The sequence below is a fragment of the Ambystoma mexicanum genome, chromosome 5p (genome assembly GCF_040938575.1).
Source record: "Ambystoma mexicanum isolate Mex_15411 chromosome 5p, UKY_AmexF1_1, whole genome shotgun sequence".
NCBI classification, from domain to species: domain Eukaryota; kingdom Metazoa; phylum Chordata; class Amphibia; order Caudata; family Ambystomatidae; genus Ambystoma; species Ambystoma mexicanum.
In genome coordinates this window covers 1,212,794,244-1,212,807,987 of record NC_090930.1, presented here as the reverse complement: position 1 = coordinate 1,212,807,987, position 13,744 = coordinate 1,212,794,244, and the positions used below count along the sequence as shown (strand labels likewise).

The 13,744-nt window shown below is 43.6% G+C and overlaps 1 protein-coding gene across 2 annotated transcripts in view; it reads right to left on the bottom strand.

Annotated features, from left to right (window-relative positions):
- The window catches only part of SERPINB5 (serpin family B member 5), a 172,212-nt gene that overhangs the window by 49,745 nt on the left and 108,723 nt on the right, over positions 1 to 13,744 (bottom strand). For both annotated transcript variants that reach the window (XM_069613696.1, XM_069613695.1), the window contains exon 3: positions 6,856 to 6,993. In XM_069613696.1, coding sequence (XP_069469797.1) covers positions 6,856 to 6,993 — 138 coding nt within the window. The remainder of the gene's footprint in view (positions 1 to 6,855; positions 6,994 to 13,744) is intronic.

The following is a 13,744-nucleotide window of genomic DNA, read 5'->3' as shown; positions in this document are numbered from 1 at the left end:
AGGAATCTATTTACTCTACATCTTCATCCTCTGCGATCAATCTATGCGATTTGTCAATTTATTTGCACCATGATGAATTATCTGGAGGTTATTTTGCATCAACAGATCCTATCCACCATGCATCAGCTCCACAAACTTGGTTAAACCAGCCGCCAAGCAAGGCGAAGCAACAAGTTCAGAAGTCGGCCTCTGACAAGATTGTTGCTAACAAAGTTGAGGTGGCTGTCCGAGATTCAGCCCTTCAAGCTGACTCAAGGTTAAATCCAAAATGTACGTTAAACCAACGAAGCCACATGCACATTATATAACGAGGGTCCACTTGACTAAAAGTAATGAAGCTTCGACCCATACTTGGAAATTACGTCTTCAAAATATCCAAACCGGTGACAACAAAGTCAACATAAAACGGACAAATGTATTGAAGTTATGCAAGTCTGTTCCCTTACTTCATACCATTAATTCTGATGACATTAAGATCATGGAATATGCAACTGAAAAATCATCTGACCAAGTTCTATTTCACATTGTGTCCGCCGGAGTTCGTAGTACGACTTTGAAGACTGCAGATGACTTACTCTTTTTTGGCACCGACATAACGCTCGAACCGGTTTCCGAGAGTCTTCAAACAGTGAATCAGCCCTCATTAAGGAAAGCAATGAACAGTTTTCAGAATGTGCACAAAAATCAAACAAATCAAGGCGCCACGCACTTCATTAAGGAATCATGTGAGGGGCGACGGCCATTCCAATAGCCATGATTGGAGGTGCAAGAATGCCAGCATATAATTCTATCATGGAACACACGTGGCTTCATGCACCTATTCAATGACTTTGATGCCCCTCTCGACAATGTACTTGTAATTTGTCTTCAGGAAACATGGCTTTGCGAGGTACCGACGCGGGACAGTTTCACAACTTTCCTAAATCCAGCAGTAAAAAATATTAAAGGTCGTCCATATTCAAGACTATTAACAATGATAAAAATAACACAATGGTGGTCAGCTACAGAGTCAGTCAACCTGAACCCTTTTGTGCAAGGCACAATCATTCACACCAAGGACGAGGCAACAAACAACCGGAAACACTTATTGATTATAAACACATATTGGAATCCTGTGAAAATCAGTACCAAGAAATTTGTAAATTCGATCATGCAGTTAATAGATCAAGCAACCTTGGCACATAATAATCTATCAGCTGTATGCTGCAGTGACCTGAATGGTTCCTGGTTCGAACATGATACCGACCTTCAAACCTACACGCGCATTCCAGATTATGCAGTCTCTGCCAGAGGACAGATCTGGTCTACCGCAATGTCAACTCGAAATTGCACGATGTTAAATGGGAACGTGAAAGGTGACGTGCCCCCACAATCTACCTGGCATCGTGATGAGAGTCAGAGTATACTTGATTATATCTAGATCTCTCGCAACTTCGTAGAAAAGGTTGTGGACCTAAAAGTCCACTGTATAAAGCACAGTGACCACAACCTCCTGCGACTTTGTTGTCTGATGGAAGGGGCTCCCTTTGCTCAAAGATATCATGAGCCAGTTACAACTAATGCTGGTGGAAATCGGCTCTGAATTAATGCATCTCAAATTCAAAACCTAGGTCTCAGGATCGCTAAATTCGATCATATGCAGGGAGCTGATTAGACACCTTTGTTAATCGACCACATCATCTTTTCAGACTCTTCTTGACAAACTAGGCGTTCCCACAAGCATTTATATAGCACTGTCATCCAAGACGCTAAAAAACCCACCCAGAAGGGACTTGAGACTTTTGAAAAAAGATTTGCCCAGAAAAGATGTGCAGGAAGCAGTCAAAACTAGAAGACAACAGTATCGTAACTGGGTCAAATTGCATGCAGCAATAATCGATCAGAATCGAGCCAAACTAATGTTGAAAATATTAGTGACAAAAAACACAAGATAAATTAGGCAGATCTTGAGTGCCGGACATACAAAATGTCCATCTGCCATCGCCCACACAATTCCAGGTGTCGTTTGGGCAAGACACTTTACTACCGTGTTTATGAAGCCTCAAATCGAGACAGCTGTGGTGACCAACTCGGACGGTGCCCCATGGGCTGTGAAAATGTTGTTGTATGAGATTGAAAAAGCCATTCACAGATTAAAAAACTCACGTGCCGCAGACCCGGACTTGGTAACAAACATGTTGCTACAAAAGCATCCGAAAGAATTGGTTTTCTGCATTGAAAAGCTGTTTACACAAATATCAAATACCAAACAGCTTCCCGAGTCATGGTCCACAGCAATTGTTGCACCTATCTACAAAAAGGGCCATCGGGACGATCCTTCCAACTATCGCCCAATTGCCCTCCCCGATACTATTGACACGTTTTTTGGCTCTAATTTGAGACAAAAGTTGCCATCTTGGGGATAAGTGTAAATGATCTCGGACATACGCCTTTACTAAGGGAGTAGGAGTCGAGGTCAACTTACTGATCTTAACCATCTTAAAACTTGAAGTCATAAAAGCAAATGGAAAATTGTTCCTTGCATTTATTGACCTGAAGCAGGCTTTTGACAGTCTTAACTGGGGAAAGCTTTGGTCGAAACTGTTGGCCTGGAAGTGCCCGGTTGATCTACTCAAACCAGTCATGGCCCTCCATGAGCACACATCGATACGTGTAAGATTAAATAACAACGGCAAACTATCTGATATCATAAAAATGGCAAAAGGGGTCAAATAAGGGTGCCCACTCACTGCTGAGTTGTTTAAACTGTTTTTGGCTGTCTTGCCTATACATCTTGACCAAGTCCAGTGCTTTCCGCCGAAGATTAACTACGTTCCGGTAAAATGCATAATTTATGCAGACGAACTGGTCTTGATGGACGATACCCAGATTGGACTTCATCGCCTGCTCAAGAAACTTCCCAAGTACTTGGCAACCAATGAACTCGAGATAAACATAACTGAAACCAAAATATTGACAATTGGAAGCTCGAGCAAAAAGAAGGACAAGTCATTCAGGTGGTCGGTTGCCGGCGAAATCCTGAGTTCTGTGACCTTCATAAGGTACCTAGGCATCCAGTTTAACAACTCAATTTGTGAACATCCTTGGACACTTGATCTAAAAGCTCGGATGATGAAGTTTGCCTTGCAAGGCGCCAAGATTCACAAAGAATATGGTAAATTCTCCTTGGTGCCTGTTTTGACCTTCTTCCGCCAAAAGGTAGTCCCAGTCATTGCATTTGGCGCAGAGGCTGGTTGGAACATTAATGAGTATACCTGGCAGACGCTATAGGGTCGCTTCTGGCGTTGTATTTTGAATCTGCCGCAGTCTGTCTCTATGACAGCGTTAAGATATGAATTTTCACTAAACTCCCTTTACACTAGAGCCTTATGGAAATCGTTACGGCTTATCAGATCTTTGCAAGAGAATTCAACAGTACTCAATCCAGTTTAATAAAATCATGGGTTCACCAGCTACTTGAAATTCTGTCTGCTGCAGATATAAACATTCTTGATCTGCTAAACCGCCCGCAAAGTGCAAAGAAAAAGTTTGAGTCCTGGTCTTGGATAATAAATCAAGAAAAACGTGCAAATCTGCATTCTGCAATCTCTTTAGGCTTCGGTCGAAACAAATTAAATGGTCGAAAAAAAATGAAATGCTCATCCTCGATACTTGTTTCACTGCCCTTCACGCCATCACAGAGATTAATTTCTAAGACTTAGAATGAACAAACTGAGAATGAAAGAAATTCTCTGACAAAGACGTGACAAAGCCGTGAAAGAGAATTTCTGTCGTTTTTTTCGGCTTACCATTGAATCATCCAAACATTTAATACTTGGCTGTGAAGGCACCTGCATCCAAAATTCTTTACATCTTGGGATATCTGCACCCCTGGACGAAGACATGGAAGCCTGGTGGTCCGAGATCATCTAAGGGAATGACATAAAACTATCTTGTGCGATAGTGGACTATATGGACAATCTATTGAAGACTGAAATCTCATGAAAATTGCACTACACAGCCAGTCTCTCAAATTTAATTAACCTAACATGATTAATTTGAAAAGTGGAATTAACTAATTTTTGTTGAGATTGTAAAGTGTAATTTTTCATGTATGTCGTTGGGACATCAATGATTAACTTATTATCTGGAAGAACGTTTGAAACAAAATTTTAATTCCTCTGTTTTAAACTGTAGTTTTCAATAATAAAAAAAAATCAGTTTACAAGAGGCTTCAAGGTGGAAATGAAGTCCTTGCGAGAGACCACTAGTGCGGACTGTTGGGGCTTTGTTTACAACTAGGCGATAGTATACTCAGCGTGCACTTGAAATATATGACAGAAATGAACAGCATGATGAATTTTACATGGACACCATTCGTTGTGTGACCTCATTCGAAGTAGTAAAACAAGCAACCACCTATATACACATGCTAAATAAAAGACCTCACCTCACCTCTTCCCCCACCCTGGTGTCTGTGTTTTTTATGCATATTCTTTTTCCCTCAGTGGATAAGCAATGCAGTCAATATTAGACAGGTCTAATTGGGCCTAGGGCTGCATACAAAAAAAGACAGTCCACATTCTCTGCTATTAAATTATTCAGTGCAGAAATAAACTACCGATCTTGCTCTTTTGTATGTACTCCAGTCATCCTTTGATGCTTCATTCATTGCTGCACAAAAACACTATTTCTCTAGTCTTACTTCATCCATCTCTTGTCACCCCTGCCTACTGTTCCAGTTGAATAACAAAATGATTTGCCCTCCCGCTACAGACTTCTCTACCATCTCTTCTCTTTCCTCCTCTGACTTTGATAACTTCTTCACATGTAAAGCCACTACCCTATGCTCTTCACTGACCCACTCCCTTGCTTATTCAGAAACCCTGCCTATACCCCTTCTCTCTCCTCGACCATCTTTTTCACTTCTCTAATTCTCCTCTTTCCTTGACTCGGACACCGCTTCCCTTCTTTGCCACGTCCACCCCACGGCTTCCCCACTTGATTCTTGGCCATCTTCTCTCATCTCCTCAGTCTCTGCCTTGATCATTTTCTGATGTCCTTTGTTAATCTCTTGTTGGTTTCCTCCACTTTTCCGTCTTCCTTCAAGCATGCTTTGATTATTCATATGTTAAAGAAGTCTCTTAATCCTTCTTCTCCATCCAACTACCGTCCCATGTCTCTCCTTCCATTTCTTTGCAAAGTCCTTGAATGGGCGGTAGTTTATTTTGCACTGAAAGTTTCTTCCTATGTTAGTTGTCATTCACTTTTTCCTCCAACTCACACTGGTTTTTGTCCACCCATTACGCTGAAACCACTCTTCTTCATGCCTGTAACTCTCTTCTTGCTGCTCCATCCAATACATCATTGTCCATGCTTATTCTCCTAGATCTTTCTGCGACCTTTGACACTGTCCACCACCATACCCTACTTTCTGCATTCACTACACTGGGGTTCTCTTCTCTATTATCTGCTGGTTCTAGTCTTATCTTTCTAATTACACTTTTTCTGTGCCCTGGGCTGGCTGCACCTCTTTTACACAACCTCTTTCTTATGGGGTCCGACAAGGCTCAGTACCTATCCCCAGCTTCTTCTCTATATATACCATCCCCTTCTTCTCTATCATTGAACCCAGCAAGCTTTCCTCACTCTTCTATGTTGGCAACTCTCAAATCTTTTTCTCCTTTTCTACCTTTTCCGACCCTCTTCATGCCATAGTCTCATCATGCCTCTCTGCCATACATTAGTGGATGCACTCCCATTCTCTTCACCGTTAACCTTAAAAAGAAAGATTCTTTACTTTCCACCAACTTCTACCACACCCTCCCCCGCTCCCTCTGGTCTTATCTTTCCCCATCTGTTCTCCCCTGTTCTTCCTCTGAACATAGTCTAGGAGTCACTTTTGATTATTCTCGTTCCATCTCCACGCATATTTCCCAAACTACTCGCACCTGTCGCTTTCTTCTCTTTAACTTTTGTAAAATTCACCCTTACCTGTCTTTTCATGCTGTAAAATGCTTTATTACCATGTCATGTCTCAGCATGTATGTTTTTTGACCAATTATGCTTGCATGTCAATATTATATGATGATGGGGAGAAACCTGAACCCTTATATAATCAGCATGTGTTCTTAGCAAGCCGCAAAAGGCCTGAATTTCTGTAGTGCAGTAAACATGTGACTCAACAAAGACTTTTTACTGATTGCCCATGATCTGCAGATGTTTTGGAAAGATTGGATATTCAAGTAAATTAGGAACATCTGAGAAGTTGTACAAGGCAAATTCTTGGTTTAGAAGGGTGTGAAATGTGTTTTAAGGGAAGTTTCATTTTGAGAGGATGAAAAGAGTAGAAGGACCAAGAATGTTGAATCAATGAAGGACACAAGTTCAGATGCAACTGTACCATAGAAAGAAATGTTAGAGCGGCTATCACATTAAATATAGCAGAAATATGCATGTCTAGAGAAGGCTCCTTTAATCTAGATATAGTTCTACTTGGTTTTACAATTCAATTTCCTATATTCTCAATTGAGATAAATTATCATTGCAAAGGCAAACAAAATCATTCCAAAGATTATTCCTTCCCCTAAATCTGCTCTGATCCCAATACATTATTTCTGTTCTATTCCTCGCAAGTGCTGATACCACATTCTTGCTAGAACAATTGGTCCACAACGATAACTGGCATACTGATGGCGAGCATTATCCTGTGATGAGATGACAAGGCATCACAACAATATATGCATATACAGTGAATGCATTGCAATGAGATGACCGATGAAAAATATCCAGAGGAGAAGTTATATGTTAAATAGGTACAGCAGAAAAAATCTGAATCTGAAAAAGTCAAGTGCACACCTGGTTTTAAAATCTTACCTTGGTGATGTCGAGTGACTTTTCTGCATACAGACGTTTAACCATTTTAAATGAACACTTGTCTGAAATTTTTGAAAAGCCTAATTCTGTTGTTTGGTATCCAAAGTCAACATCTTTGACTTTTTCCAAGTGAAGAACCTATAAGAAAAGTGTAACACAGTAAACAAAGTCAATAGTCGCACACAGTTCTGGTTGACTTTCAGATGCCTATGTGGTCACAGCAAGTTTATCATTTCACATAACTCTGTCTTCAACATTGTTCATTTAGAGTGCATTTAACACTGTAACCCTGTGCGATCTAAGGGAACAAGTGCAACATAACCAAATAGCGTTCTTTATGTTTACAAAATAGCCACTAGTGCATACACGTACCTTGCTAACGAAAGGCATTGCATTCGTTTTTGTGATGCATGTTCTCTATTTAGGTGCTGAATATGTCGAACTCACCTTAAAAAAATGGTCACAAAAATACTCTCTGCATTCAATATATCATCTCCTTGTCAGGGGCATACAGGACCGGTATGGGTCGCCAGCCCAATCCTGAGGGCTCAAGATTGGGTTGCCAGCCCAATCCTGAGGGCTCAGGGTCATTAACGGCCCTGTACTCTTCCGGACAAGGGGGTGATAGCTATTCGAACACTGGTGCTCGGTCCAGGATGCAAATAATTGTAACTTTTTTTTGCTCAGTAGATAGGCTCTGTGCATAATTTATGAGCAAAATCTCCTGTGAAAAAAAAAGAATGACAACTGCTCTAGCAAATAGAAAAGGGACACAGTCCCTTTTCTCTTTCTGTGATGGGCACCAAAGATGGGAACGGAGAGTGGGGACAGAAGCATAAAGAACTCTGATAGCAAGTAGGTGGGTGGAAACGAGAATGCACTGGGGTCTTGAGAGTGTGGGGCGTGTGTTGGGATGGGAGCGGTGATGGGCTGGGGGGTCTATGAGAAAACAAGATACTGGGACCTGGGGAATGGGTCATTGATGGATCACAGGTGGGACACTGGCAGTTTCTGCCCTCGTTTTCAGTCTCCTGATTGGCTGTGTGCTCTTCCCTGGGTGCAAATGTACCTTTTCTGAAAACAAAAAAAACACTCATGGATATCTGCAACCAAATGTAAACATACAAAGATAGTACAAAGATATTGTTAAGAGTTATATGATTGTGAGAGATAGTGGGTGCCACTCTGACCTCTGGTGCGTTTTGCCCCCCGCTACCAGGACTTGATAAACCATCCAGGGCAGGACGAAATTCATGGATGGTCCTGGTGGGGTCTCCTGTAAGTCACCACCATATCGTTTTTAAAAAGATGTTTGTACTAATAAAGCTACATTTTCAAATATTGTTGTCAGTATTACAAAGTGTGGTTGTTCCATTTTTTATAAGTTACCTGTTGTATCTTCAGTGTGTGGAGTTTGTATAAGTGACAGGAGCATGAGATGCAAGGTGTGATGCATGGAACTCTGGGCATGTGTAAGTTGAGTGAATGTTCCATGATAAACAATTACATGTGCGTAAAAGGATGGATGGATAATCAGTAGATGTTATGTGTGTAACCTACTTACTATGTACAACCTGATTATCGGATCATGAAGAATGGAGAAAGAGATATAGGACCTCATTACGACCCGGGCGGTAAGGGAATACCGGTACCGGTAAGGGCACTGGTGCCGGTAATCCCTTACCGCCCTATTCCGAGGTCCCTTTGCGGGTCCTCCCTTAATGCCTGTTTTTTTCAGGCGTTAAGGAAGGACCCGCAAAGGGACTTTGGAGCTAATAACGGTACCGCAATTAGCGGTACCGTTATTAGCGACTTCCCCATTCCCATTGAGCCCTGTGGGGGCTCAAATGGGAATGGGGAAGGGCCATGGTGAATGGGGAATTACCGCCCCCGCCAACCTTGGAATGGGGCGGTAATTGCTCCATTCACCATGGTGGCATCGGTAAGGTTTTGGGGGCAACCATGGCGCAAGGTTACCGCCTGGGTCGTAATGAGGCCCATAGTGTCCTATTCAAGGCCTGTCTCCTGTGTCATCACTGCATGCCTCCTCAAAAAATAAAACTTAGCAGTGAGGGAAACTGCACTGCTTGGGGGGAAGAGTGAGGTCAACATTCTGTATTAACCCTCCCCCCAGAAAAACCATCTGCCTTCCTGGAACAATCCCAACACCCTTGAAGACCTGCTGAGTGAACAGTGAAGAGTGGAGAAATGTTGAGCAAGACAGCCAACACTGCCAGGCACCTGTGTAGCCATTCAGCCTGATATTGGGGTTGCAATATCAGGCTGCTGCCAGGATAGAACAAGCTATGATGAGAAGGGATCCAATGAAACTATTGAGTCACCCACAGCCAAGAGAACGTATCATGGTGGAGCTGTTCAGCCTGCTATCCTACCTGCCTGGCTGCAGATCATTGTGTCTGCTCCACCACGAGGTATGCACTGGAGAAGTGCCAGTGTGCAACAAGAAAGCTGTTGTGGTATGATCAGTGAGTTACATTCTGCGAGGGGCTGAGCAGAGCTTGCCCAGATGAAAAACATCCATCAAGGACATGGCCCATGATGATCACAATTATCCAAAGTATAATGCATGGTGATTATGTCTGTTGTGGAACACTTGGATAGTGTGGGAGGGTTCAAATTGGTAACCTTGTCAAAGCCCCCTTTCATTGAGTTCCCTGCATTCCCAGCTCAGACCCTTTGAACATTATTTACACTCTTACGCTGCCTTTAGCCATGCACATTTGCACTCTGCTATTCACATGACCACAATTTGGTGGCAGGGGACAGTTTATGTTGAAGTGTTCATCTAATGGCTCCCTGCCACTAAATAACAAGGACTTAAAAAAGGGCCCCGTTGCCTTTTGAACTATCAGTTCTAACCCTCATAAGAATCCTGATGTTCGTGCTGCATTTCTGCCATGTTCCCTGTAAGTTTCCTGTAATAACAGTCCTCTAATTTCATGTATTATTACAATTCGAATATCCATGAAAGCTTGCAAGTTTGATTTAAACATTGTGAAAAGGAAGTATCAATGGTTACTGCTACAGCCGGTAGGGGTTTAGGAGACACAGAAAATTGTGAGGGGGGGGGCAAAGGGGACATCGAGGGACTTTGCCACAGACGCAACCCAATGCAAACTGCCACAGGACCAAGTGCCAAAGTGTTAAAACTCCTATAAACATATGTGTTGTTAGATTTATTTTAAGAAAGTACTCCAAACAATCGCAGTTGTGTTGGGATGCATGTCCAGGTTCCATGCCCACCCAAATGATTTAGATTAAGGAAAATATAATAGCCCGCGAGGAAATGCAAGTGCGCGATTGCAAGGGGTGGGGCATGCAACGTGGGAATAACAAATGTAGTGTTTTCCAATGCTCATGGGAACATAGGTAGGCCCTGTATAGGGTATGAATAATACTGAAGTATAATAAGTGTACTGTCATGTACAACCATGCAAACATATGTCCTGGTCCCTGCCGTGAGATATACTGAGGTAACGCCATATTTAAAGTAAGAACTTGTTTGCCGCAGGCCATGGCGAAAGTGGCAGCATGACATGGTATTGGGTTTCCAATCACTTTCCCATCCCAAGCCCCAGTAGGGAAATCGCAAGTAGAGGCCAAGAGGCAGCACACATGAAACACAGTGGACTCCTGTTGCAGGCCTGCGAAACCCAAAAGGAATGTGAATGGCCACACACAGACAGGACTGCACCTGTCCCTAAAGGACTAGCCCATGGAAGATGGGGCAGAGGGGTTGAGCTGCTAAAGGTCTGGTCTGAGTTTAGGACCTTAGCACCCCCCTGAATAATGACCGTCACTTTTGAACTGCCAGATGCCCCCAAGAAAGATCTCTAAATCCTTTAGAATGTGGCTTAGTGGGTTCTCCAAGGGGTCCAGGAGGAACTCCCAGGAGGGTAGCTGACAAGGGGGAGCAAGGAGTGAAACATCCTTTGATTTGTACTACGAGGAGCGCAAGGTGAGTCCAACAAATTTAGTCCTGCGACGCAGAGGCATGATGGGGTGCCCGTGTAAGAGGGATCAAGGGAAGTTCTTATTTATACTAAAGGACCAATTTTACCTCGAGCATATCCGCTGAGCTCATGTTAATGACCAGGTGCACGCCATGTTATGCCAGTGGGGAGGGTAACATATCATGTAACCCTCCAATCAAGTAGCAGGGAACCAAGGTGACTGAGTAGAAGACCACATATTAGAGGGCCGGGGTAGTGCTGGATGTGGCCAATTGGTCAAGAGACTACAGGAGCCTGATAATAAGTATATAGGTAGTTGCCAGCCATACAGATAAGGGGTGTATCTACCACTTTTACTCCCTAAAAATGGGCAAATACTCCCAAAAAAGAAAAATAGGGAGTAAAAATACCCCCAACAAAAAAATACAAAAAAGACTTGTAGAATCTTGCGTCCGTGCTTTCACCCTCACAGGTCCATGGATATGTTTGGACCAGTAGTGCACGTAGTACCACCAGAAAAAACTACTATTTTAACTGACTGATTGGAAGAAGTAAACATGCATCTTTTAATGTGCATGAATAACTTGCTGCAAAGGAATAAATATTACAAAAACATTCCAGTTTTTCAGTTAAAACATTCTTACTTGCTTATAAAATACTCCTATCTGGAATTTAATTCACTCCTATCTGGAATTTTTACTCCCTAAAAAATCTTTTTAAAATAGGGAGTAACATACTTCCACTTCCACATCTTAGCTGGAGCACTAGTGGTAGCCAATGAGGGTGGTGGGATAACACTGTATACTGTTGTGTCACAAGTGACAATTATTTGCTATTTAACTGTCCGCATTCATTGAACTAACCCAGTGAGCGCCATGGCAGTTGGGCACCATCTGTCACCTTTTTCCTGTCTGCATAGGGAATAAATCTTTCCCTTGGAAAGAGGTGCACTGAGCTTTTTTGCTTAGAGGATTGCCTTTTTTGGCATGGTTTTCTGGAGGTTTACCATACAGTTGTAAAATCACAGTTGCACTTCAAATAAATTGTAGATTTCTCATACATGGCACCATATTTAAAGCTGATTATTAGCACATCTTCATCAAACCAGTTAAAAATAAAGTCATTGTGCACTGCTAAAACAAAGTTACAAACATTTGAAATTTTACAACATGGATTTTAAGGAAACAAAGTTCTCTTAATGTCTTTGAATATATCAATGTAGTTGTAGCAAGGGGGCTTTGGTGTTGTTATATTGCCAACTGGCATATTGGACTTGAAGGATGTTTTATAGAGGGTCAAAATAATTGGTTGTCTTTTTAAAAAAAAATGTAAAAATCAATATTTAAATGAGGTTCCTCCAAATGAGGAAATAAATGTGAGAGATATCATTCTGCACTGCTGGACTCCTGTAACATTGGGCACAGGAATGAAGAGCTTAAGGTTGTCTCCAAAATCTCTTTTGGATTCAACAATCAAATAATTCAGATGTGTTGTGAAATGTACCTTCAGCGCAACCACTATAAAAACAACTTTGGAGCTTTACATCACTGACATTACATTGGATCCAATTGCAATTCATGGTACAATATGGTACAACTCTGATATGGCTGCGGTCAAATGCAAGTGTAATGCAAAAGCGGAGTGTGGCTGTGAGTGTGCAGTCTTTGTCAGTCACTCTTCACTCTCTACTGTTCCTGGGAGGTGCTGGCACTGCTGTGGTTCTACAAGACCCACTCCATACCGCGGAGCGCGCCGCGGAGTGTGGCTGTGAGTGTGCAGTCTTTGGCAGTCACTCTTCACTCTCTACTATTCCTGGGAGGTGCTACCACTGCTGTGGTTCTACAAGACCCACTCCATACCACACAGCGGGCCGCAGAGTGTGGCTGTGAGTGTGCAGTCTTTGGCAGTCTGTGCATGGCTGCAATGGCGCAAACGCCGGATACCGTGAATACCCAGGACTTTGAGCACGACCCCAGGGAAGCGGAGGAGGGTCGCCTGCTTAGAAGTGCATTCTCACGAAACGCCACATAATCTCTACACTGCAGTGTGCAAAGCCAGCTCCCGTTAGGTTTGATTCCGTCTCACAAACAAGATAAAATGCCAGCTTTACCAACATCTCACGCCCGTCCCAGGCGTGCAGACATACGTGAACAATCCACGGAAGAAAGTGCTACAATGCAAAATAGTCTAAGAGAAACAAGTTCGGCAGTAGTGGAGGGAGCCCATCAGGACATACCTGCTTCCTCGCCGCTAATACAAATGCCGGATCCTCCAGTCTGTCCGCCTGTGTCCTCGCAACTGCAGACTCCCCCTCAACAGCTCCAGGCCCCGGTGGCCTCCGGAGGGAGGATCGCGTCCCGTGAGTGGGGGGGGTGCCTGCAATCGAGCGGCCGGAGACTCAGCAGCGGCGGCCCACTCCAGGCAAGGTGTCCGACATCATCCCTCCGCATTCGGCGGAGGCGGCCGTGCAAATGGTCCCGCTCGACCCGAAACAGCCGCGGGCCATTCAGGGGGTGGAGCCAGGACCCGCCCCCCCCACCCCCGGCAGAGGAGGCCACACGGGCGGGAAACCCAGGAACGATTGGGGCCACGCCCCCCCACATGGAAGCTGTGTTTTCACCCAATCCCCTGGAGTGCCAGGCCCAAGGGCTCTCGAGGCAGGAGAGGGAGGCCACACACACAAAGGGATCAGATGTTTGCCCGACGTCACCCAGAAACAATCATAGAAGGCAAATCAAGGCCCAAGTGCACTTCAATCCACCCACATCAGCCCCTCCAATGCAATACTGTATTCCCCCTCGGCCCCGAGCAGACAGCGGGGGCCCAGAGAACGATATTATCGTCCTTCCCATGAACTGCCCAGAAAACGCCAATCCATCACCAGCACACGAAGTGGGAGTGCCCAATGTAAAAAA